The sequence below is a fragment of the Synchiropus splendidus genome, chromosome 14 (assembly GCF_027744825.2).
Source record: "Synchiropus splendidus isolate RoL2022-P1 chromosome 14, RoL_Sspl_1.0, whole genome shotgun sequence".
Classification (NCBI taxonomy): Eukaryota; Metazoa; Chordata; class Actinopteri; order Syngnathiformes; family Callionymidae; genus Synchiropus; species Synchiropus splendidus.
In genome coordinates this window covers 15633566-15655972 of record NC_071347.1, presented here as the reverse complement: position 1 = coordinate 15655972, position 22407 = coordinate 15633566, and the positions used below count along the sequence as shown (strand labels likewise).

At 44.6% G+C, this 22407-nt stretch overlaps 1 protein-coding gene across 2 annotated transcripts in view; it reads left to right on the top strand.

Annotated features, from left to right (window-relative positions):
* The window catches only part of furinb (furin (paired basic amino acid cleaving enzyme) b), a 119532-nt gene extending 103486 nt beyond the window's left edge, over positions 1–16046 (top strand). For both annotated transcript variants that reach the window (XM_053885636.1, XM_053885637.1), the window contains exons 9-16: positions 280–492; positions 2805–2905; positions 5813–5916; positions 6115–6232; positions 6457–6636; positions 8095–8222; positions 8534–8662; positions 14005–16046. In XM_053885636.1, the coding sequence (XP_053741611.1) occupies positions 280–492; positions 2805–2905; positions 5813–5916; positions 6115–6232; positions 6457–6636; positions 8095–8222; positions 8534–8662; positions 14005–14684 (1653 nt within the window). In that variant the 3' untranslated portion in view covers positions 14685–16046. The remainder of the gene's footprint in view (positions 1–279; positions 493–2804; positions 2906–5812; positions 5917–6114; positions 6233–6456; positions 6637–8094; positions 8223–8533; positions 8663–14004) is intronic.
* Positions 16047–22407: the final 6361 nt, after the last annotated feature.

The following is a 22407-nucleotide window of genomic DNA, read 5'->3' as shown; positions in this document are numbered from 1 at the left end:
GTTTGAACCGTAGAAGAACTCATTACAGTGCATCATGGGACTAATAGTATGAATAGCAGTTATGGTCTGTGAGTAATTCTTCATTTAAAACTGAGGCACATAGTTCAATAGATTGCTATGTGAGGTTCGAAGGGTTTCAAATGTAGCATCAAATACTGTGTTATTTCACTGGTGGAAGTGAAAGCAAGTGTTCCGTCTGAACGTGCTTGTCTGGCTCTGGCTAGATCTTGTTTACGTCTGTGTCCTGCTTCTCTCCAGTCATATTTGTGTTTGCCTCAGGGACGTGGCGGACTGGGCTCCATTTTCGTCTGGGCCTCGGGAAACGGCGGCAGAGAGCAGGACAGTTGCAACTGCGACGGCTACACCAACAGCATTTACACGCTGTCCATCAGCAGCACCACCGAGTCCGGCAACGTTCCCTGGTACAGCGAGCCGTGCTCCTCCACCCTCGCAACCACCTTCAGCTCCGGAAACCCAGGAGAGAAACAGATCGTGGGTGTAAACACACATGCATACACAAATTTCCCTATAAAAAGTGTGGGTGCTGAGAAATATCCGCGATAGTTTTGTTCCAGAATAAAAAGGCACCTAAGTGTTACAATTACGCTGAGTGATGTGCTGCGTACGAGGAAACAAAGATGTCAAACAGCGATGAACGCCACAAGCTGCTTGTCAGCCGAAGAAAGAAATGCCCCTGGGATGTAGAATAATATAGATTTATCATTTGCTTCAAATACACCACAAGCAAGCTGCAGGCGTGCACACATTACACTTCAAATGGTGAAAATGGAATCAATTTAGAATTCATCCCCGCTGTCGCTTTTCATTGTTATGCAGAGATGACATTAGTTTAGATTCATGCACGTCGCTTTCTAATGTTAGGCCCCGTTTATTGGATAAGTTTGGGGCTTAAGAGAAACTAACATCCTTGACTTTCAGTCAAACATAAAGCGTTTTATTCTACTTTTATGTTGTCGGTATTGAAGGCTATTGTTATGGTCACAACAGTTACGTAGTTTAAGTGCACTTGCAAGTGCACTCAGAAATCCAAACTCATCCACTGTCTCTCAAAAGTGAGCAGCTCGGTAAAAGACTACTTTCATAATTATAACACGTGGCAATTCCAGGCAATGTATAAACTACTTTAGATCCTAGAAGAGGGCTGGGAAAAACCCATAAGGCTTGACCCTCCAAACTTTTATTCATGAGCACTTTACATGTCAGTAATTGTAGGTCACCGCTCCATTATCTGCTGCTGGTGTGGCCCGTCTGTCGAATTTTAAAACCCATGGTTAGTGGTGGAATGATGAGGCTTCATGAAACCGTTTCCTCATTTTCAGAGACCACTAGTTGGCCCTATCTTTCCTAAAATCTTCGGAATTGAACACCGGCTTTAATGAAACCCCACCACAATTTTAAACCATGACTGCCCTCTAGTGGCCGCTGAAAACATGGACACTGTTTCATGAAGCCTCATGAGCCCATACCTACCTATTGTGGTCCAATAGTCAAAAAGGTTTGCGTCCAATCCGTCCTAGAACATTGAAGCCAATTCAGTTCTTTCTGCGTTCACACCACAGTAGCTAAATCTAGTGTTTCCTAGAACTTTTTTAGCTGATACCCCACAGCAGGCTCTTCAGACGATTCCCCAACTACTTATTTTAATCTCTCGTCTGCCTCACATAAAAGTCAAGACCAACACATAGCAGTGAAGAAAATTCAATTTCAGGTTGACTTTTTTATGTTATTTTGATCACAACTATATTTGCATTGTGTGTTTTCCTCAACACATAGAGAGATACTTTACACTTCACGCTTTTAGACTCTCAAATATTGGAGCGAGTCTGTCATCTATAAATAAAGAAGAAAGAGAACTGAGCTCCATACTCTTTGTTTAGGCAGCAAACATTAACCCTCTAGAAATCTAGTACTGTACTACTTTTCATTCTGGTACAAAGTGCGATTGAACTTACGTCACCTTGAATCCTCTCTCGGTGATGGCCATACTTAAGCATAGCTACTGTAGCCATGGTAAATGCATGCACCCCAGTCTGGTTGCCGCCAGGCTGCCGTCAAAATTTCAGCAGGGCTTGGCGAATATTCTCCTGCCTGTGTAGAGGCGTCGACTGGAGGTGGAGGTTTGCTGGTAGCCAAAGTACTTGGGGCTGAGCTGGAGCTCCTCCGGAAGGCTGGGATCAATATGTTCACTGTTGATGTCGGTTTTACTCCTCTGCCCAGTACTAAACTGAAACCACTGAATCAATCCCACAACACATGCGTACTAGTATTCTAGTCATAATAATAATGCAGCTCTGGCAGGTGGTTGTTTTTGCCCCTGAACTGGATGATCTCCCCGCTGGAGATATTGACCAAAGTGTTTCAGTTATTCATCATCTTATTATTTATTCATCAGAATTCTGGGATCATTTCTCTGTCTGGGATTTTAATTCGTGTGCCTTTACCTATATTGTCGATGCTCCTCGCCTGCGTCCTGAATGACCCAGACACGCCTCATTAGCTTTCTGGCGCCGCTGCAACCCGACAGCAGAGGATCTGATTATAACACGGGAGTCACTTCAGCCGCCACAGTTGACAAGCTGATGGGGCTGACACCTCCTCTCCCGGCGGTGACCTCCGTTGTGACACCCCGTGCACAGAAAGGAACTTTTGTCTCCAGTCTCCAGCTGGTGACAGCGACTATCCCGCTGACTTAGTTGACTCTGGACTGGAGTGGACAACCCCGTAACTGTGTCTGTCCTTTTTTTTTTTTTTTTTTTTCTCTCCCTCCCGCCCCCGTCTCCAAGGTGACCACTGACTTGAGGCAGAAGTGCACGGACTCTCACACAGGGACGTCTGCTTCGGCGCCACTGGCCGCTGGGATCATCGCTCTGGCTCTGGAGGCGAAGTGAGTCTGAATGTCATTGAAAGAACCTTTGGGCTCCTTTCATTTGTCACAGGCAATTCAGTTGTTTTTTTTTTATTGGCATTAAACTATACAGAATTTATCGCCATGGCGATGAAGGCGTTTATTTTCAAGAGAGCAGAGGATAATTAGACTTTACAAAAAGCTGAAGGGCAAGTGGAGATTATCATACACGCTCACCTTGGTCGGAGGAGGAATGATCCAGGTACCTGTCAGCATCTTAAACGCCTCACCTTTTCACATATTAACTTGTCCGATCTGCATAATGTTCCTCATTTGCGCAGTTCAGACGAACAGTCAGCTGTCACAGGAAATTCCCTTTGCTCGGCAGTCGGTCGGCCCAGGTAGACAGAGTTTATCTCCCCTCTGTCGCCTCCGATATCCCGATGGGAGGGCAGCGGCTGTCAGCTTAAGCCCTGTTGACTATGTCTCATTTCACCCACAAACCACGGCGGGAGTTCTGCCTCCCCCTCGCGACAGAGTAACAGAGTGACTTCCTTTTTTTCTTTTAAGACCTAGTTGAAATTCCTGGGGATGAAATCATTTAATAGTGTTTGGGCTTTCAAGTGTTTAGTTATTTCCCGCCGTCGCTCTTTGCTGAGGTGACATTGAGTGGATGTGGATCTTGTCCATTAATAACACATGAGAGGATGTGCTGATGTGAATGCTGATGCTGAGCGATGATGCGCTTCGCAGCAATTCTGTGTATCTGTTTCTGTCGACCGTGGCGTCGGCGCTCGCCGTGATTCATGGTGTGGTTGTCCTAACCAGTTTTTGATAGCTTCCGAGTCGAATCAAACCTCTGGGTTTCGACTTTACATTATGTGGACGGATGATTTCCGTCTGCGAGTTGGTTCAAACTTGAGGTTTGGAAATTCCACATATAGTTCAAATACACTCTCATAAACACTATTTAAAGTATCATATTAATGTTCCAGACTTGCTCGTACAAAGTTATGGAGTGATGTCATGGTCTGTAGCTGATAAAATGTATTGTTTTTGGTGGAGATTTGTCTTAGACAGCGCCTCGGGTGAAAACAGTAGCAGATAGAATTGTGTTGTGTGATGGCTGTTTAACTCTGTCAAGGTGGAGAGAGGACACTGGATTGGTAAGTGTTTTTATGAGAGTGTTACGATGTTTTGCCTCCTGGTATCGGGAGACAAAGTGTTGAGGAGAATAGAGGCCACCTGTCTCAGTGTGTGATGTCTGTGGTGAATCTATGATCTCACTTTTGTGTTGCAATATTTACTACAAAGGCTCTCAGAAAACCACTAACTTTAACAGGCAGCTCTCTGGGATTTTCTTGTTGTTGTTTTTTTGTCCAATATTATGATGGTGTTTTTGTTTCTTTTTTTTTTTACTAATTAATTATTCATTATAAATATAAAAATATATGAATCTCTACTTTTTTTGCATTTCAGATATCAATATTTTGATGGTATTTTATTTCATATTTTTCTATTAATTATTCAGATTTAAAAATTGTCTATATGAATGTCCTTGTTCAAATAGAAAAAATATCCTTTAAATTCTGAGAAAATATCACAACAGGGATATGATTTACAATTTAATAAAAGAACGACTGAACATGCTGAAATATACCTCAACATATAATGTATATTTTGATATAAAACACTTTTATTTAGCTAGAATTTCGGATATGAAATGTTATTATAATGTCAATGTTATTATAGAGTCAAACCTAAACAAGGGAGGAGGATAAAATCCGATGCAGCTTCGGGCAGGAAACTAACCAGCAAAGACCTGTATTGGCCCCCGAGCCGCACTTTGTTGCAAGTACAAAACCATGTTTATGCAAAAATCCATAGCAATCTTAATCATATTATAGAGCATTTGAGTGAAACCAAGCATTGAAATAATTACTGGTTTAATTCCCTCGAGCAAGAACCTCATATAAGCTCAATATAAATGAATAAAAGCTGAGCTGTTCCCTCCATGGACAGGAAGAGTTTATTCATCTCTGTCTTTAACTCATTGTCTCAGTGGTAGTGATGGACGACGGAGTAATGAACTGCCTCATGAATGAGATGGCTGTCAAGCTTCTATTGTTTAGTAAAGATGAATTATCACGCCTGTCCAGGGTAGCGGCCGACAATGTGCTACTGCTTATTAAAACAATTTCATTTCTACCTTCATTTTAACGTATAAATTCACTCTCAATTGGCACCATGAGCACGAGTGCTTTGAACTTGCGCTGTAGATTTTGGTGACGCGCAAATAAAATGGCAGGAGAAATCAGCAAAGGAAAGGAAATATATACATTAAGTTAAGTGGTCTGCTTTTTAAGTCGATAAATGTTCTAAATAAGCCTAAGTGAATAGCGTAAGATTAAGCTGAAGTATTAAAGAGAACAAATTCTCGTAAAATATTAAACAATCCTCATGAATAAATGCATGAAACTCATCTAAAATAGCTTTGATTTTAAAAAACTCTGGCGTCCAGAGATGTTGCTGGAACGCCGCGGGGCTCTTGATGAAGCGCCGGGGTGATCCGTGATTTTGGTTCAACAGCCCAGGTCTCGCTGAGCTCGCGGCTCCTGTAGAACTCATCCTCACGTAACCCTTGATATTACAACTATAGGTAATTACAGCATGCGAGGAACCTGCAGGCGCTAATAGAAAACCTGCTGGTGAGGACGACAGAGTGCCGTTACGTAAGAACATAAATAAGACCCAGAAGCTTTTTGGGGCCGTCAACACTGCATTTACAGACATCACTTTTCAATGCTTATTAAAATTCATGGAACCTATAATGGTGCTGTCTCTTCGACTCGGCCTCAATATTTAAAACCCCCTCCCCTGCCGAATGTAGCTGAGTCGTGTTGCCGGTAGAAGGCTTCACAGAGTGTTGAACTCTTTTGTCCTCAGCATGAACCTGACGTGGAGAGACATGCAGCACCTGGTGGTGAGAACGTCACGGCCCAAACAGCTCAGCGCCGGAGACTGGAGGACGAACGGAGTGGGGCGCAGAGGTAGGGAGGACCCCTGAGTGAGGGCCAATGTAAAGCTCGGGAGAAAGCCATAGTTGTGTAGCGCGTGACGGGATGAATTACTTTTTAATCGCCAACCTCCACCGGTGATTTCAGCTCCATAAATAATGCACCGCTCTGCGTTTGACAGTGTGAATTCTTGTGTCATGAGCAGCGTCTGATATTCTTCTTCCCCCACAGTGAGTCACTCATACGGCTACGGGCTCCTGGATGCTGGCGCCATGGTGGCGTTAGCCCAAAACTGGACCAGCGTGAAACCCCAGCACCAGTGCGTTCACGCCATGCTCACGGAGCCGAAGTGAGACTCTTAAACTGTGCTTGTTTGTAAAGCGCGGCGGGCTCTCCTCGCGTGGCGGCGGCGGCGGCGGCCACTCACAGCTCCCATCATCCGCGCGCCGCCTGATGGATGTTGCCACATTCCGCCGGCGGCTGCTCGGCTGTGTCACACGGAGCTGTTGTCTGTGTTTTTATGTAGCCACACAACATTAACCGCTCTCTCTTTTCTCCCTGTCATCTCGACAGAGACGTCGGCAGCAAGCTGGTGTTCAGCAAGAGCGTGGACGCCTGCTGGGGGCGCCCAGAGCACGTCAGCTCTCTGGAGCACGTTCAAGCTCGTATCACTCTCTTCCACAATCAAAGAGGCAAACTAGCCATTCATCTCATCAGTCCACTGGGCACTCGCTCCACCCTGTTGTTTCCCAGGTACGCAAATCCCAACACAGCCGCTCTTTGTCGCCCTCTCACAAAACAGCCCCACAAGCTGCGCCACGGTTTTAATCGCATTCACATTCCATCATAAGTATTTTCCCTCCTCATTCATGAGCTGCTGTTGAATGTTTATGCTATTTAGTCTTTGGTGAATGGGGCCCTCTGCTCCGTGTATTATTCATAGCGGCCGAACCTGGACTCCCACGCTTCCCGACCAACAGTGCAACAGCACGTCTCTCCTTCACCTCCACCCTCTACCTCAACTTTTATCGATTAAAAGCTGCAAACGCTCAACGTTGGAATCAAACTTGGGATAAATGGACATGGAGGTCTCGGCCACGGACATTTAAATTTGTCTGGAGTGACTCAAGCGCAGATGTTCAGCAGTCAAGAGCGTCATTACTGCTCTTTAATTTAAAATGTCTTTTCCATTTGCATTGGGAGTCTGAAGTGTGCCAACACCCACTGGCTAAAGCATAGACTGAGCCAAGTGGCCCAGCTGGAAGCGCTGAGCAGGGAGGGCAGCGTAGCGTGCCAGGTACAACTTGAGTTCGGCAGCTTTTCTTCTGTTTGTTTGAGAAGATGTTGAATATGTTGAAACAGATGGCTATGTTTTGGTGGTGGTCTGTAGTTCCATCTGGATTTGGAAAGGTTTGCCGAGCTCCTTTCAGAGAGGGTGGAAAACCGGCAAATTTGTTGAACATATCATACCGTGATATCCCTGAAATGGTTTATCTTTCGTGTTATTACAGTGACAAGATGCTTTTTTGTTTGTTGGTTTGAAGTTTGTTGTTGTTTGTTTCAAGTTTTAGTGTTGCTAGATATAATTGCTAGCACCCCTGGAATGCTAACGTTACATGACACACGACATCTACATGCTGCGTCACGGCTGGAGCCGAGAAAATTCACGCCGACTGAAACAGCGTAAACACAGAGCCAGCACCAATGGATGCGACAGTAACTGGTGATGTTGTAGCTGTACCTAGTCGCTAGTTGGCAGTGAAGCTCCCTGCAGCGGGGCCTGACAAAAGTCCAACACAGTGCTCATGTGCTGACGCACCTGGTCTGTTCCCTCCGAATTGTCGGAACCAGGAAGCGGCGCCGAGGTGGAATGGAATGGAACTGCCGCAGGGTTTATAATTCGATTTAAACAAACAGCGTTCCACCGAACTCCGGTGAAAAAGCCTGGTCTGTGACTCAGACAAAGACAGAGTGACGCGTCTCTTTTTAAAAAAATGAACCAATGGGCCGCCGCCTTTGTCCTAAGGACCCCGCCCACAGAGTTTAGTTAGAGCGGCCCACGGTCCCCTAAAAATGGGCCATTTTTAGGACCACTTGGTTTCACTTACCAAACAATTTCACAGGATGTGATACATTTATAGGGCAAAATTCTGGGATTCACGGTTTCAAATGTTTCAGTGAAGGTGCATAATAGACTTCCTTCCGTTTCAGGCCAAATGACTTTTCCGCCGAGGGATTTAACGACTGGGCCTTCATGAGCACCCACTCCTGGGATGAGGATCCACAGGGGGAGTGGACCCTGGAAATCGAGAATGTAGCAGCTAATGGCCGTGACTATGGTAACCAAACTCATCACACCAGACACTCTTCCCTGGCACAATTGCTGCTCCTCATCAGCTCAAGTAGGCTCTCCTCGCTTTTTGTAATCACATGTCTTCTCAGTGCGGCGAAGACGAACATCTCATGTCGCTCTTGCGTTGGCATTTTTTTTTTGTTGTTGCAGAGAGATTGAACGAGACAAATTCCTTGTATAGAATCCTCGGCAGTAAAGATGGTTCTGAAGTTTTCTTTGGTGTTTCGAGTGCTTGTTCAGCAGCCCCATAGTTTCCGCCTGCTCTTAAAGCTTTTATTTTTTTCCCCCTTCTCTCAGGTGTTTTGAGCCAATTTACTCTCATTCTGTGGGGAACCGGCCCGAGCTCCATCAACCCCTCCTCATCCGACTTCCCGCGACCGTCCAACAACAGCTGCAAAACCTTTGATGCTCAGCAGATCTGTATCGGTGAGTAGCTCTGTCAAATGCACCATTTTTCTACATTGTTTCATGAATGAGTGACCTCTACTGGTTAGTAAGTTTGATGTTTTCATTTTAGTTTTCATTTTAGCTTTTATCAATTTAGGTGAGTTTTTGAGATGGATGGATCTTTACTTTTTTTGAGTGATACTTTGGTAAATTTTATTATAGTAATCTGTCATAGTGAAATGAGCTTGACTGTCGGCTCCCACTCTTTGTTCACATTATTCCATGCACCATCACAAGATCCTACGATTGTCACCCCATGTCACCCTCTTCCAACACCAACCATTCTTTTTCAATTGTCAATAAATATCGTGCGAGGGAAACATTTGATTCCATTGAAAAGCCCACTGTGCTACGCAGAAGAATTGACTGCATCAACGCATCAACATCAGGCGCGGATGTCCGCTTTATGATCACGGACATGTGACAATTTAAGAGTGAGAATGTGTTGCCTGCACAGAGGGTTTGTTGCTGTGTTTATTTTCGGATGCTTTACTGCAGTATAGATACATTTGTTTTGTCTGGACATCTTTGTCTTGCTTCCTAAAGCTAACATCACCGGGCATTCACACCGTTTGTTTTGCTGGTGTGACGCTACATTTAAATGTAAAAATAAAAAAACACTGTCATGCACTCCCACACATGCACACGCACACGCACACAGGTCTGAAAAAGTGTGACGTTGATGTCAGAGTTCATGCAGGCAGTCGACTGGTAATAACATTGCTATTGTCCAGAACAAGCTGCACCTCGAAGAACTGGATCCATTTAGGATGTTAAACAAAAATCTGGGCTAAACACATTCTGATCTTTGAGCTCCCAAACTCATTGACGGAAACCAGACACAAGCTCGCTGTGAATCCTGAGGCATTATCACAAGACGACCCCTTCAATGTCAGATGAGGACAGGAAAAGACATTTCACAATTCTGCTGCCTCGACGGGATAAGCAGATTTGTGCCACAGCGGTCACCTTGAACGCTTGCGCGCAGCCCAAAGTGACTTCCGAGGAGTGAGCCACTTCACCAAGGAGTTAAACCACTTCATTTGAATGATGATGGACAAGAATATGAACCACCCGACTAGAGTCTTCTCAGCAACAAAGTGCATTCTGGTCTGGTAGTAGAGCAGAGTCGACCCGAACAAGCTTTAATAGTTGGCTTTACTGTCTCTGCTCTGTATTTAAAGATCATGAACAGGTAGATAAACAGTTGAGCGTGACAGTGATTTTCAAGCGTGGTACTGTCGAGAGTGAGCATTCTGGTTTCAGGGTTAAAAGGGAAGAGAAGTGATCAAGTTGGAGGGCAAAAGAATAAATGTAACAACGAATGAGACGCATGTGTCCACATGTAAATTGGAGTCACCTTAGTCGCTATCAGCGAATCACTCTTCCAACAGTTTTGCACTTTTGTTCATGCTGATAAAAGCTTTATGTTTAGTTAAGCCAAAGCAGGTTAGCACAACTTGCGTGGTGTGATGTTTTAGGTCAGGGGTTGATCTCGGGGCCCACCTTTCCCAGAACAAATGGACCCGGGGCCCATTCAATAGAACTGAAACATAACTCTTGACGACAACAACCATATTTAATCTCCTTACACATAACAAACAAACCTTGTGAAATGACCTGAAAACATTGTGGTCATTGCAAAGATATTCGTCATCGAAAAGTCCAACCAGCAGCAAAACCAGGTGCAAGCCATGTTCATAAAATTTAGTAAAGAAGAAGAATATGCTTGTTGAGAAAATTGGAAAAACTGAATAAAATTCTGAATTAAATAAATATAATAAAACCAGGTCTAAATATCATAAAACAAAAAACAATATATTTTATTTAAACTCCAAAGAAGATACAGGTAAAGTGCTAATTAAAGTATCGCCATAAAATGTTCTAATACATTTTCAAAACTGCTTCATGAACAGCTTTTACTGTCGGGGATGGCATTTTTTTCTTTTCTAGAACTTCCCTATAGTTGTTAACTATCAGAGATTCGCAGCTGTCAAGTCAATTCAGTGACTCACTACTGCCAATATATGTGGCTAATGTATTAAAACAGCGTCTCACGGCCCAGAGGTTTTAGCGGCTCTCTAGGGGGCGCCCGCCGCCCAACCATGGGCCCCGGCCCTAGGGTTAAGAATGACTGTTTTATGCGTTAGTATTAAGCAGTACATGTCCATAAAGATCATTGACAGCTTTCTGAGTGACAAGCGGAAGCTGTCGTATCGGTGATGACCGATCCTCGAAGCTGCACTGTCAGTATCGGATGTGAAAAGGTAATATCGAGTGTGAGAGCTAAACTAATATTCCTTGCTGTAAAAATAATGACAGTCATAACAGTGTAGTAATGAGGCCAGTAGCAACAGACTGAAAAGCGTCTCATTAAAAATCCGGAGCTCAGCTGGGCCGCGAATGAGGACCCGACATATCTTCCTATTCTAATGCAGGGAGAAATAAAACATGGCGACAGGGAGACTTGAGTGCCCTCATGGGTTTGTGGAGTAGAAGGACCAAGACCATTAAGAGATTTATAAACCAATTAACAGTTTTTAAATGGACGCCAAATCCAACCGTGGAGAGACTCGCAGATTTATGAATTAATTGAAGTTGTTAAATGTGTTTTTCTCCCAGCGAGGGCGAGGGCGGGGGCGGGCATTAAAGATGTCACTCCAGCGGCGAGGCGAGCCAGACAAGCAGAGGGGCGGTCAGCGCTGCTGGAAGAGGCGCCAAGGGGAGATGTTCGGGAAGAAGCGTGGTGCAGGAGATTCGGTTTGAGCAGGATGCTCTGAAGTATTTAACCAGATCCATTCTGTAGCAAAAAGCAGCCAGAGAGACGGAGAGATGTTTAAATCTTTACTGGGTGAAACCTTCTGTTCAGGCACACTGTTTCAGCAGATGTTGGTTCTAGCTAAGAGGCAAGCTAGAGCCTAGCGTTCTGATTGGTCCATAATCCATAACTGGATTGGGGACATGCTACTGTGACATATCAACAGAAATTGAAATAGTCATCAATGTAAATGTGGTGATGCAGGGATGCAATTAGACGTAAGTGCTATAATAAAGGAGAAGAGATCAGTTGTGCATGTGACAAATAAGATTCCACTGCCTTTGTTGTTCCCACAGTGGGGAAAGTTTGGATGTCAGGAGTGGGATAGTAACCAGTAGTGATGGGTAGGTGAGGTATCATGAAACAGTATTGCGGGGTTGATGAAACAGTGTCCTAATTTTCAGAGGCCACTAGATGTCGCTCTTGGTTTAGAAGTGATCTGACATTTTGTTGAATTAGTTGTTCAAGTCCAAACATTTTACAGCAGACAGTGCCATCTGGTGGCCTCTGAAAAGCAGGACACTGTTTCATGAAACCTCCACCTGACTGCAGCCTGGAGAACAGGGTGGAGCTCAACGTTGAGCTCGAGCGTTCAGCCCACTTCATAAAACATACGCAAAACAAAAACAAAAAACCCATAACATTTGTCTTCAAATCTCAATTTTTTTATTTTTAAAAGGCTACAACATTTTGAAATGTGTTGCATCCAAATGTTATTACACTAGAAATCAAAAATTGCAAAACTATATGCAAAACAATATATGCAATAAAACTTTTTTTCTGAATATCTCATTAATATTATGCAAGCTTCGCGTTACACTCGAAAATATTAATAATAAGATGAATAAAATTACAGATTTAACTGAGGCTAATGGTACCTTAAAACTAGCGATAGCAAAAAAGCGATACACCAAGTTCCACTGTTGCTAAATACAATTCGCTGAAGTGTCTTTGTGGTGTGTTCGCGATAGATTGATGGCCATGTATTATCATTGTAAATGGGCTGAGCTCAACGTTGAGTCACTTAAGTGGGCGGAGTGTGACGTGGGCGGAGCTTGGCGTGGGCGGAGCTTGGCGTAGGCGGAGCTACACAACAGCATGTTCTCCCAGCTGCAGCCAGGGGCTTCTGGAAACCTCACCAACCCATCACCATTTGTGTCATGTTTTCCATGTATTTCTACTACTGAGACTCATATCTCTCAGATATGAGTGAGTAATTTGCAACAAAAAAAATGGTTTTGATTCCATTTTAACTTCAAGTGAATCAAGGTTTTCTACGGAGAGCTCAGGCCAACAACATCACACAGGGAACCGCAGCGCTCCCTGCCTTTGATTAACTAGTATTAAACACAAAATCACTCTTGATATTTTGGAGACAGATTTCGGTGATGGCCAGTGCATCATCCCAACTGTCTGCTCTCGCGCCATCATACGTTTGTTGTGTGTGTGTCTCAGCGATTCTGTGGTGCGGCAGTGGATGTGAATATTTCATAAAGGAAAACGAAAAGAATCACAAGGTGTTTGAAAACATAAACCCTGAAAAGCAGCCTCAGATGCTGCTCTTTCCTTGTGTTCGGATCGTGCGGATCCTGCTCATATCAGTGATCTATTGACATTCCCAAGCCGACCGCTGCTGCTAGCTTGTTTGGCGTCGCATCATTGACCTATAACTTGACAAGTCGCTGAAGGGGACGGGACCTTTGCTCTTTTGTCCTGTCCATGTGGGAGTCTCAAACAAGCCGCCTGGATAATACGATTTTATCTGAAGCGGTTTCACAGATGGAGTTGGACTCAGTTGGCCTTGTTTACCCGGGACTTCTTCTGAGACTGAGCTCAATGTGTATTTATGTTTTCACTGCTCAGTATTTACTGATAATATTGGCGCTTTGATGTGAGAGGTCAAACATCAAGCTCTGTTTTGGGCTGGGGTTACGGCAGACCTGGGCAAAGTGCGGCCCCGGGGCCATATGCGGACCAATGGCTGTATTTTGTGGCCCTTTGACGTCAGACTAAAACTATTGCGAATATGTTGTAATTTTTCTGCCTTTTTTTTGTTCTCTTTTAGTCACCACCACGTCAGCAGTAAATATAGCATGTTCTTGTTTTAAGACAACATTTTTCTTCCTTTTATTGGTCACTTTTGTGTGTTTTTCTTGTTCCTCAAAATACATTGACGGTATATTGTAAGATATATTTTGAAATAAATTGCTGTCTAGTCCATAGTTATGTTGATTCATATTCAAAGTAAGTCCATATAAAATGAACATTGCAACAGGTTTCATGGCATATTCACACTTCTTAATATCCTGAATTATATTTAATCTTCTTCGGTTCATTTGTTACGGAAGTATATATTTTTTCCGTCGTGTTTTGTAGTCATCGCTGTCTTTCTTTAGATGATGGCCCCTCACAACAGTTTCTAATGTGGCCCCTCAGGAAATTGAATTGCCCACCTCGGGAGGAACAACAAAAATCTGAGAATTGTCTTGGTCTCCTCCCGCAGAGTGCAGTCCCGGGTTTTCCCTCTTCCTTCAAGGATGCGTGAAGTTGTGTCCGTCTGGCTTCACCTCTGGACCACAACTTCTGAACCTCTCACTGGAGAACTGGGTGGACCTGTCCTCGGTCCAGGCGTGTCTACCCTGCCACCCCGCCTGCCTCACCTGCTCCGGCACCGGACCTGCCGACTGCCTGTCTTGCCCGCCTCACAGCCACCTCGTCCTCACTGCATGCCTGCACCAGAACCAGGTCCAGAGAAAGTCTCCTCTGGGCGGAGCGGAGCCGGCGGTCCCGTCGTTGTCAGACCACAGAGACGGTGCGGCGCCACCGGCGGTCGGCATGGCTCCGTCCACCCAGCTGCCCACCGTGGTGGCTGTGCTCAGCTGTGCCTTCATCCTCGCTGCCTTCGTCTGCGTCTTTTTCCTCCTGCAGATGCGCGCCGATGGCGCCTCTCTGGACTGGAGGACCAAACTGCCGTCTGTGTGTTCACAGATGCGGGAGATGCGGGGGGGGTTAGGTTCTGGTTTTGGCCAAGGACAGAGACGGGAGGCCAGGATTTGCTACAAGGGGATCCCCACCGTGTGGGGCGATGAGGACACCATCACCTACCAGTCTGAATCAGACAGCGAGGACGTGGAGAGTCACAGTGAACACACGGCTTTTATCAAAACACAGAGTTCCATCTGATGTGATTTGATTGTAGACCAGATTTACTGGAGCCTTAACGTCTGTTGCCTGACAACAACTCTGTGTTACGTCCAACTCAGTGTGATTCATTTGACTTCATTCTGTTGCAACTGTTGGTGGGGTTGAAGTCAAGACAATGTCTTTGGAGCAGGACAACTGCCACCCATTTTCTTCCTCTCATGTCACGTCGCCAGGGCAGCTGTAGAAGTGAAGAGACCCGGACTGTTGGTGTGAGGGCTCATCCTGTCACCAGATGATGACATCACACTCTTTCTTTTACCTGGTCATTTTTACTTTTTCAAAACAAAAAAACTTGATGAATATGGTGTCTCTCCAAGAGCAACCTGATTGGCTGATGAGTACAGGTTGTTTTTGTTATTTATCAGTGCAGAAAAAAATGCTATTCTTAAAATATATTAATGAGCCACTGAAGATATTTTTATTGACAACAAAATAATGCATTAGTGAATGTGATTTACTTTACTTAATTACTTCCTGTTCACAGTGTGATTCTATCAATCCATGAAAACATCACCTTTTGAGAAAAAAAAAAAATTCACATTTTAAGTCGCAGGGCAAAACGCCTTAGTGTGACATCATCATCCGACAACAGGACAAGGTGTTGTTGTTTTTTTTATATAAGCAAACCATCCCTTTCTTTTTTCTTTTTTCTTTTTTCTTTTTTTTTTTTAATTGTGTCTTGTTTAGAACCATTTCCAGCCCTGGCAATGTGTAGTCTCACCTTGTTCTAATTTATTAGGTTTTCACAAAACACTTTGCAAATATAAAAATAAAAATGGGAGTTTTCTAACAAAATGAGGTCAAACTGTCTCACACATACAGGTTTATAAAGTAATAAAGTGTCGCAGTTTCTCATTAAGATTTAATATTGTTTAATTTTATTGTGTTTTGAGTGGAAAATACACTGACAAACTCCATCAAAGCACTTTCTTAGAGCGACCTAATAAAACCAGTGCGGAGGATGTTCACCTCCTCACGTGGCAAAGACTCGCCGCCATAAAGTCTGTCACTCGCAAAATCATATCGACTTAAAGGTTGTTTTTTTTTGTTGCTGTTTTGGCGTTTGAGTGAAAAAAAGAAAACATCCAAGCTGCTGTTTTGACCTTTGCAGCGTTTTCGCTCACAGTTTTGCTGCCGGTGAGATCCGGCGTGGTCTCTTCATCTCCCCCTTTGAGAGAGTATTGATTCCAGGACTTCTCACCCAGAATATCTTCATTAAAGGGAAGCGCCTTCTTTTACCTGCCACTTTTATTTTCTCCCCAGAGAAGAAGACAATGTACAGATTTTCTATTTTGTAACTTTTTTTAATTTATTGGCGATGGACCTGATGTTACGGAGGAATAAAACGGTTTGCTGTACAGATTTTCTCACCCATTCATCTTGACTTCAGGCTCCTGCATTGTGTTCCTGTACTCGCCGGCTGTCTGTTTTTCTCTCTGCCTTTTTTGAAACGTATCGTCTTTAAACAGTCTTGCAGTGAAATCGTCAGGTGCCTTCGACACCATCTTTCAGGTGACTGGCTCGGTGGGTGAACAAACGCTCATTGTGCGACTCGTAATTGGATCTGCAGACAGAACTGGCCGCAGTATGGTGCCTCCGAGGTGCGTCGTGTTTCAAAGCTTTGTAAATGTGTGAACAACGGTGCAGTTGGAACAGGCTCCGGAGAAGAATTAAGTCTCTTCATCTCCATTTCACGCCATCTGTAATCTCCTGCTGATGGCCTTCTTATTGTGAGTTTACCGCTCTGCTTCTACGCACCAGTATGGTGGCTCAGCAAAACAACAGATTTCACTTTAAACTTTTCTTAAATTACGCTAAACTACTTTGTTTTCTGCCGCCTTGACAGCTGAACACAGTTAGACAATGTGTGGCCCAAGGGCTTGAGTCCACAACTTGGCCAGGTGAACAATTTGGGACTTAAACTAGTGATGGGTAGATAAGGTTTCGAGACACAGTATTGAAGGGTTAGCGGCTGAAATGAGTTTTCTCCGACGGGTGGCAGGCGTCTCCCTTTGAGATAGGGTGAGGGGTTCTGTCACTCGGGCGAGACTCTGAGTAGAGCCACTGCTTGTCCGTGTCAAGAGGAGTCAGTAGAAGTGGTTCGGGCATCACATGAGGACGCCTCCCTTTGGAGGTGTTTGAGGCTTGGCCAGCTGGGAGGAGACCGAGGCATTATTTCTCTTCACTGGCCTGGGAGCGTCTCGGGATCCCCCAGTTGGAGCCGGTGGATGTTTCCCGGGCGTTTGGCGTGGCCGTCTGAAGCTGCCGCCTCTGTGACCCAGCGACGGATATGCGGATGAGGATGGATGGAGTATTGAGGGGTTGATGAGGTTTCATGAAACGGTGTCCTAAAATGTTTGTACTTGTTGACACCTCACATCATTTCTAGACCAAGAGCGCCATCTAGTGGCTTCTGAACATTAGGACACTGTTTCATCAACTCTGTAATCCTGTTTCATGATACCTCATATACAAACATCACCTAAATCAAACTTATAGTCGTAGGACAGACCCTCACTAAGTCTCCTCTCCCTCTGTTCCACCCTGCCTACACCCTCTTCTTCACCTCTCTTTCTCTGTATTAATAATAAGTTATTAATGGACCAGAAGTCAGTCGAAGTGACCTTCCAGACATCGTCTCCCCATCTCAAACCTCACCCTCACCACAAATCTTTGTGTCATCCGCAGACATCATAGTCCACTGACACTTCTCTCTAACCTCATCCATCTGTCCATACCCATCGCCCTCCACCACTCCTGCAGTTCTCCTCACCATTGTCCCCATACATGTCCTACAACACCCTCACAAACGTCTCTTGGAGCACCGCCATCTTCTCAACAAGTTTTCCCTTTGTTTTTGCTGTCTGTTGTTATCCATATTAAATGTTAAATATGAGTTAAACTTCTTCCAGCTTGTCCTTCAGAAGCAGCAGTTTCTGAGGCAGCCCACTGGGAAATTTACCAACCCATCTCGGGTGCGCAGAGACTCCTCACTTGAGCAGGCGTGTGATCCTCGGAAGGATTGGGCTGCAGAGGATGGAATGCAGCTCACAAACCTGCACTGTGGCCACGTGCATCTCGGGCTTTGAACAATATGGTTTCAATAAGTCATGACTTGATCACGACCCCATCCCATGCTCATCTGTAAATCACAAACATCACTCTCTGACAAACTTTAAACCTTGGAAACGGGAGTTACAAATGAAATCACGGTTTAAAAATGCTAAGTGAATCACGGCCAAATCTCTTCTGGGATTCACGCTCACGAAGCGCCACTGATCGGTTTCACCTGCTGTTGTGAACAGAAGGTTTTCTTGAAGGAGATTTAGTCCTTAAGAACAAACTTGGGTGTTTGGTTTCTCATAGATATTCTACAGCAGAGGTACAAACTGCATGCTGGGGTTCCACCTATTCTTACTCAAATCTTCTCAAATAGCGAAAATAAACATTAACGCAAACACTTGAAATTTTGGGGAAAAAAAGTCGGAAATTCGCACGTTTTACGTTTGGTGGAGGTGGATTTGTCTGCGTGTCGATTAAAGGAAATGGCATGACGTCACTTTTTTCTATATTCGCAGAATTTTTTTTTTTTTATATTCCGATGGAAACCCGACTAATGGGCCAAATCCAGCCCACTCAATCTCGAGTGCCTGAAATACGTATCTGAAGTCGAGCAGCTCTGCGCTTGTAGATGCCAAGAATCAACACAGGAACAGAAAAATGTCCGTCGAGACTTGGATGCATGTTTGCGCTTCAAGGGGGAAAAAAATGTGCTGACGTTAAAGAAAAAAATATATTCTCCTCCAAACATGAAGGTGGCCACATTTGATCATGGCTGGTGTTATAACACTGGCTTGGATGACACAGTTGCAGTACATTATGGGGGAGGTGGCAGTGCTTTCTAGCGGTCACATTGCATTCCGCAGAATTTGGTTGCCCTGAATATACTTTTATTTTCCTCATTTTAAATTCAGAATAGCTTCATTATCCAGATTTCTCTATCCACACATTTATTCCTCTTGTTTAAGATTTCAACGTCTCTGGTGTTTGGGCTGGAATAGAGATGTGTGTGCTGATGCAGCTCCAGTCGTGTGTGTGGCTGAGACCACTGGCGGCTGTTAACAATCCCCACTTAATGAATCTTTTCGCACTGCGCAGGAAGAGCCAACAAAAATGATGCAAATTCACCGAGCGGCAGATTTGACCCTGTGACCTTGGTGCTGTGAGGCGGCTGCCCACAAGTCCGGTTTACTGTCTCCAATTATTTAGATTGTCCACAGATCCCCTGGGAAACAAACTCTTGGTGAGAATAAAACTCATGTTTCTGCGAGGCGGAAGCTGTTGATACAACACAAAGTTGCCTACTGACTTTATTACTTTTATTTTTTTCCGTCCACTCTGGTTGACATTGAGACACAGCAGGCGAAGGTCATTATGCTATTACTGCTCAGGTGTGTTTGGACTGCTACGGTCCACTGGTTTCATGAAACAGTGTCCTGATTTTCCGAGGCCACTAGAGGGCACTGTTTGGTCTAAAATGCTTGGACTTGAACAACCGATTCAGTGAAACCTCCCATACTTTCTAAAGCAAGAGCGCCATCTCGTGTCCACTGAAAACTAACAGACTGTTTCATCAACCCTGCAGTACTGTTTCATGATACTTCATCTACCCACCACAAGCCTGTACTGCAAAGCATGTTCCTTCTGTGCAGCCCACGACTGAATGAGGCCTGGAAAAACAGTAACACAATCGACTACAGACCCACAACGCTTCACTCTACAAGTGAGATGATAAAGTTCAGTGGGAAAACGTAAAATAAATACCATGTTTATTCTCTGAACGTCTCATCAAGAAGTAACAAGTCATGAATTCTTTCTGACTTTTCTGATGGACTGTCTTGGCTGGTATTTTAGCTAAATTCATATTTGCGTACAAAGACAAAATCTGACATTAATATTTCTGTTGCATCAAACAGGATTTGAGTCATGCCTTCCGGCAAACTTGGATCCAGCAGAGTTTTGAGTAAATGCAGAGGCAGATGGTCTCTAGGGGGGGCTCCACAGGCGGCATCCCACCACCGCCGTCCCCGGGTGTTCCTCCCTCTGTGAATGTTCCCTGGGCCTCCGGCGTCCCTGCAACCACTGAAATCCTCCTCTTTATTTATTCAACTGATCTGCTCTCATTACGTCGGCTGAGAGAGTTTTTTTCTTGGCCGGAGACTCTTTTCGAAACATGAGTGGTGACCTCCGTGCTCAGTGTGGTGACAGAAGCCTTGATGTCTGTGGATGATATGTGATGACTAGTGGTCACAGCCAGTACGCGCCGCGGCGGAGAGTCTCGTAAAAAGTGGCAGAAACTATTTCGACTGAAGTGATAATGAGATTATGTGGAGGAATGGAGCTGACAGGTGGAGATACCGAAAATAGACTTTTCTTAAAATGGATTTGATTTTCAAGTGAACGTAAGAGGAAGTTGGTGAGCATGTCTTGTTTCGATGGTTTGCCTCCACCAATCTTCCGCAGGTTTGTTTGTGACGCTCCATAGTTTGCCTTTTTCTTATATGTCGGGCAGCGTGTCCAGTCATGTGACCATCCCTGGTTAAAAGTGAAAACAGGGTTTCTTTGACTAAACCGTGGCACATTTGCCAGTAGCTTCTTGAGATGACGGTCTTAAGCGCCGTCTTCACTGGCATCTTCCGGAATACAATCGGGATCCAGCTCCTAGTGGTGGGAAACCAAAGGTCAGTTCCAGCACTCAGCTACTTGAATGAAAACAGATGTGCAGTGTTCGAACAGAATAATGATTTGTCAGTTGGCCAGTCTTTCCCCCCAAATCCCGGACGCGAGGCAAATTCTGCAGGTTGCTTGGGCGGGAACTGAATCCACCAGCTCTCCATCCATGAGCACATTTGGGTTACAGTGAAGATTGGCTCCATGTCTACATGGATGAAATTCAGAGCGATGGTTTCAGAATGCTCCACAGCTCACTCAAAATCCAATATGTTGTGCTTCACGTACGTCTCCTATGATTCACAAAACAGTGTTGCGGGGTTGATGAAACAATGTCGTAATTTCTAGAAGCCACTAGATGGTGCTCTCAGTTTAGAATTGAATTGAATTAGTTGTTCAATTCCTAACATTTCTTAGCAGCCAGTCACCCGCACCCCACCCGCTGGTCCAAATCCTGCAGATGAGTTTTTATCGCAACAGTTCCACAGGAAGAAGCTCTATTGGCCGAAACGGAAGGACGCCATATGGGGTCTTCAAGGAGCCACCCGTGCGACACACATGCAGGTCTGATCAGCTTACAGTGGGTCGCACATACAGGAACCAGACCTCTCATAGACGGTTATCTAGCCGCCTCTCGACATCCAGTCTGAATACTTTTTTTGTTAATGAACTTAAGAAGACCAATGGTGCAAAGACGTGTGGTTCTGAGACATTGTTTCTCAAACCTTTCCAAACGTCAATACTAATAATAGATTTGTCTTCGCTACTGATGGCTAGAAGAGGCATCATGAAACAGTTTTGCGGGCTCGATGAAACAGTGTCGTAATATTCGTTCAAGTCGTTCAAGCCCAGACACTTTACAGAAGACAGCGCCATCTGGTGGCCTCTGAAAACCAGGACACTGTCTCAAGAAACCTCATCAGCTTTGCTTCTCAAGTTTAACCCCTTGATTTACCCCAAATTTAGTACTAAGTTAGAGTCATTTCTGAGGCACCTAACGGTCTGATTTTTCTTTGATGTGTTTGTACACAGACAAATCTGTGTTGGTGCAGCTTTTGTGTGATATCTGGTAAATATGGTAAATTTCACGTTTTATTTAAACACAATTTCAGAAGAATTGTATTACTGCGATTTGTTCGAAATCTGAATCGATTTTTCCCATAACAATGAATGGAAAAAGAAATAATGCGTTCCAAGCCTTAAAATAGTCTTTTGTAGGAGTGAATGTAGAGTGTCTGCTGCAGGTGCGCTGTTCCTCTATGTGTGTGGCCGCTGCATGTGGGAGGGGTTGCCGAGTGAGTGAGGTCTCTCCAGAAGTGAAGAGGTGCCCGGTGCGTGTCCAGCTCTGAATGTGCGCTTCTGTGCAGTTTGGCTGTGGCAAAGTCATAAACCAAGTCACGCTCTGTCCCAGACTCGCCTCATCCCTGTCCCAGCTCCAGCCCACAACAGGACATCAAACCCTGGAGTGGAGGTGTGGAGAGCGAGCACCTCCCCTGTGACACTCTACCACGGTCCAGTGTGGAGACAGGAAAGGTTTTACACCTCAATATGAAGAGAAAACAGTCAGTAAATGTAGCTAACGGGACACGTCTGCATACAGAGGCTGCGTTACACACAATAACAAAGCGCCTCGTGGCTCAGCTGATCGCTCCGCGCATGTTATGTTTTTTCCTGCGTTTTTCGGGGGTGTTCGAGTTCTGGATTTTTGTTCAAAATCTGAAGCAAAAAAAAAAAAAAAAAAAAAAGAGAAATTTTAGTTCGAACTCAGATTTGTTCGAATTCCGGGACGTTCGAAAACCTAGGTATCACTGTAGTATTTGTGGATATTTTTCACTATTTTTTTTAGATAAGGTGAATTTCAGTTTAGTTTTAAGTGACAGGTTTGTGAAGTGTCGTTTTCAGAGCCCACTGAAGGGCACTGCAGTATTTGGCTTTGAACAACTGTTTCCATGGAACAGACTTGGGCTCGCTG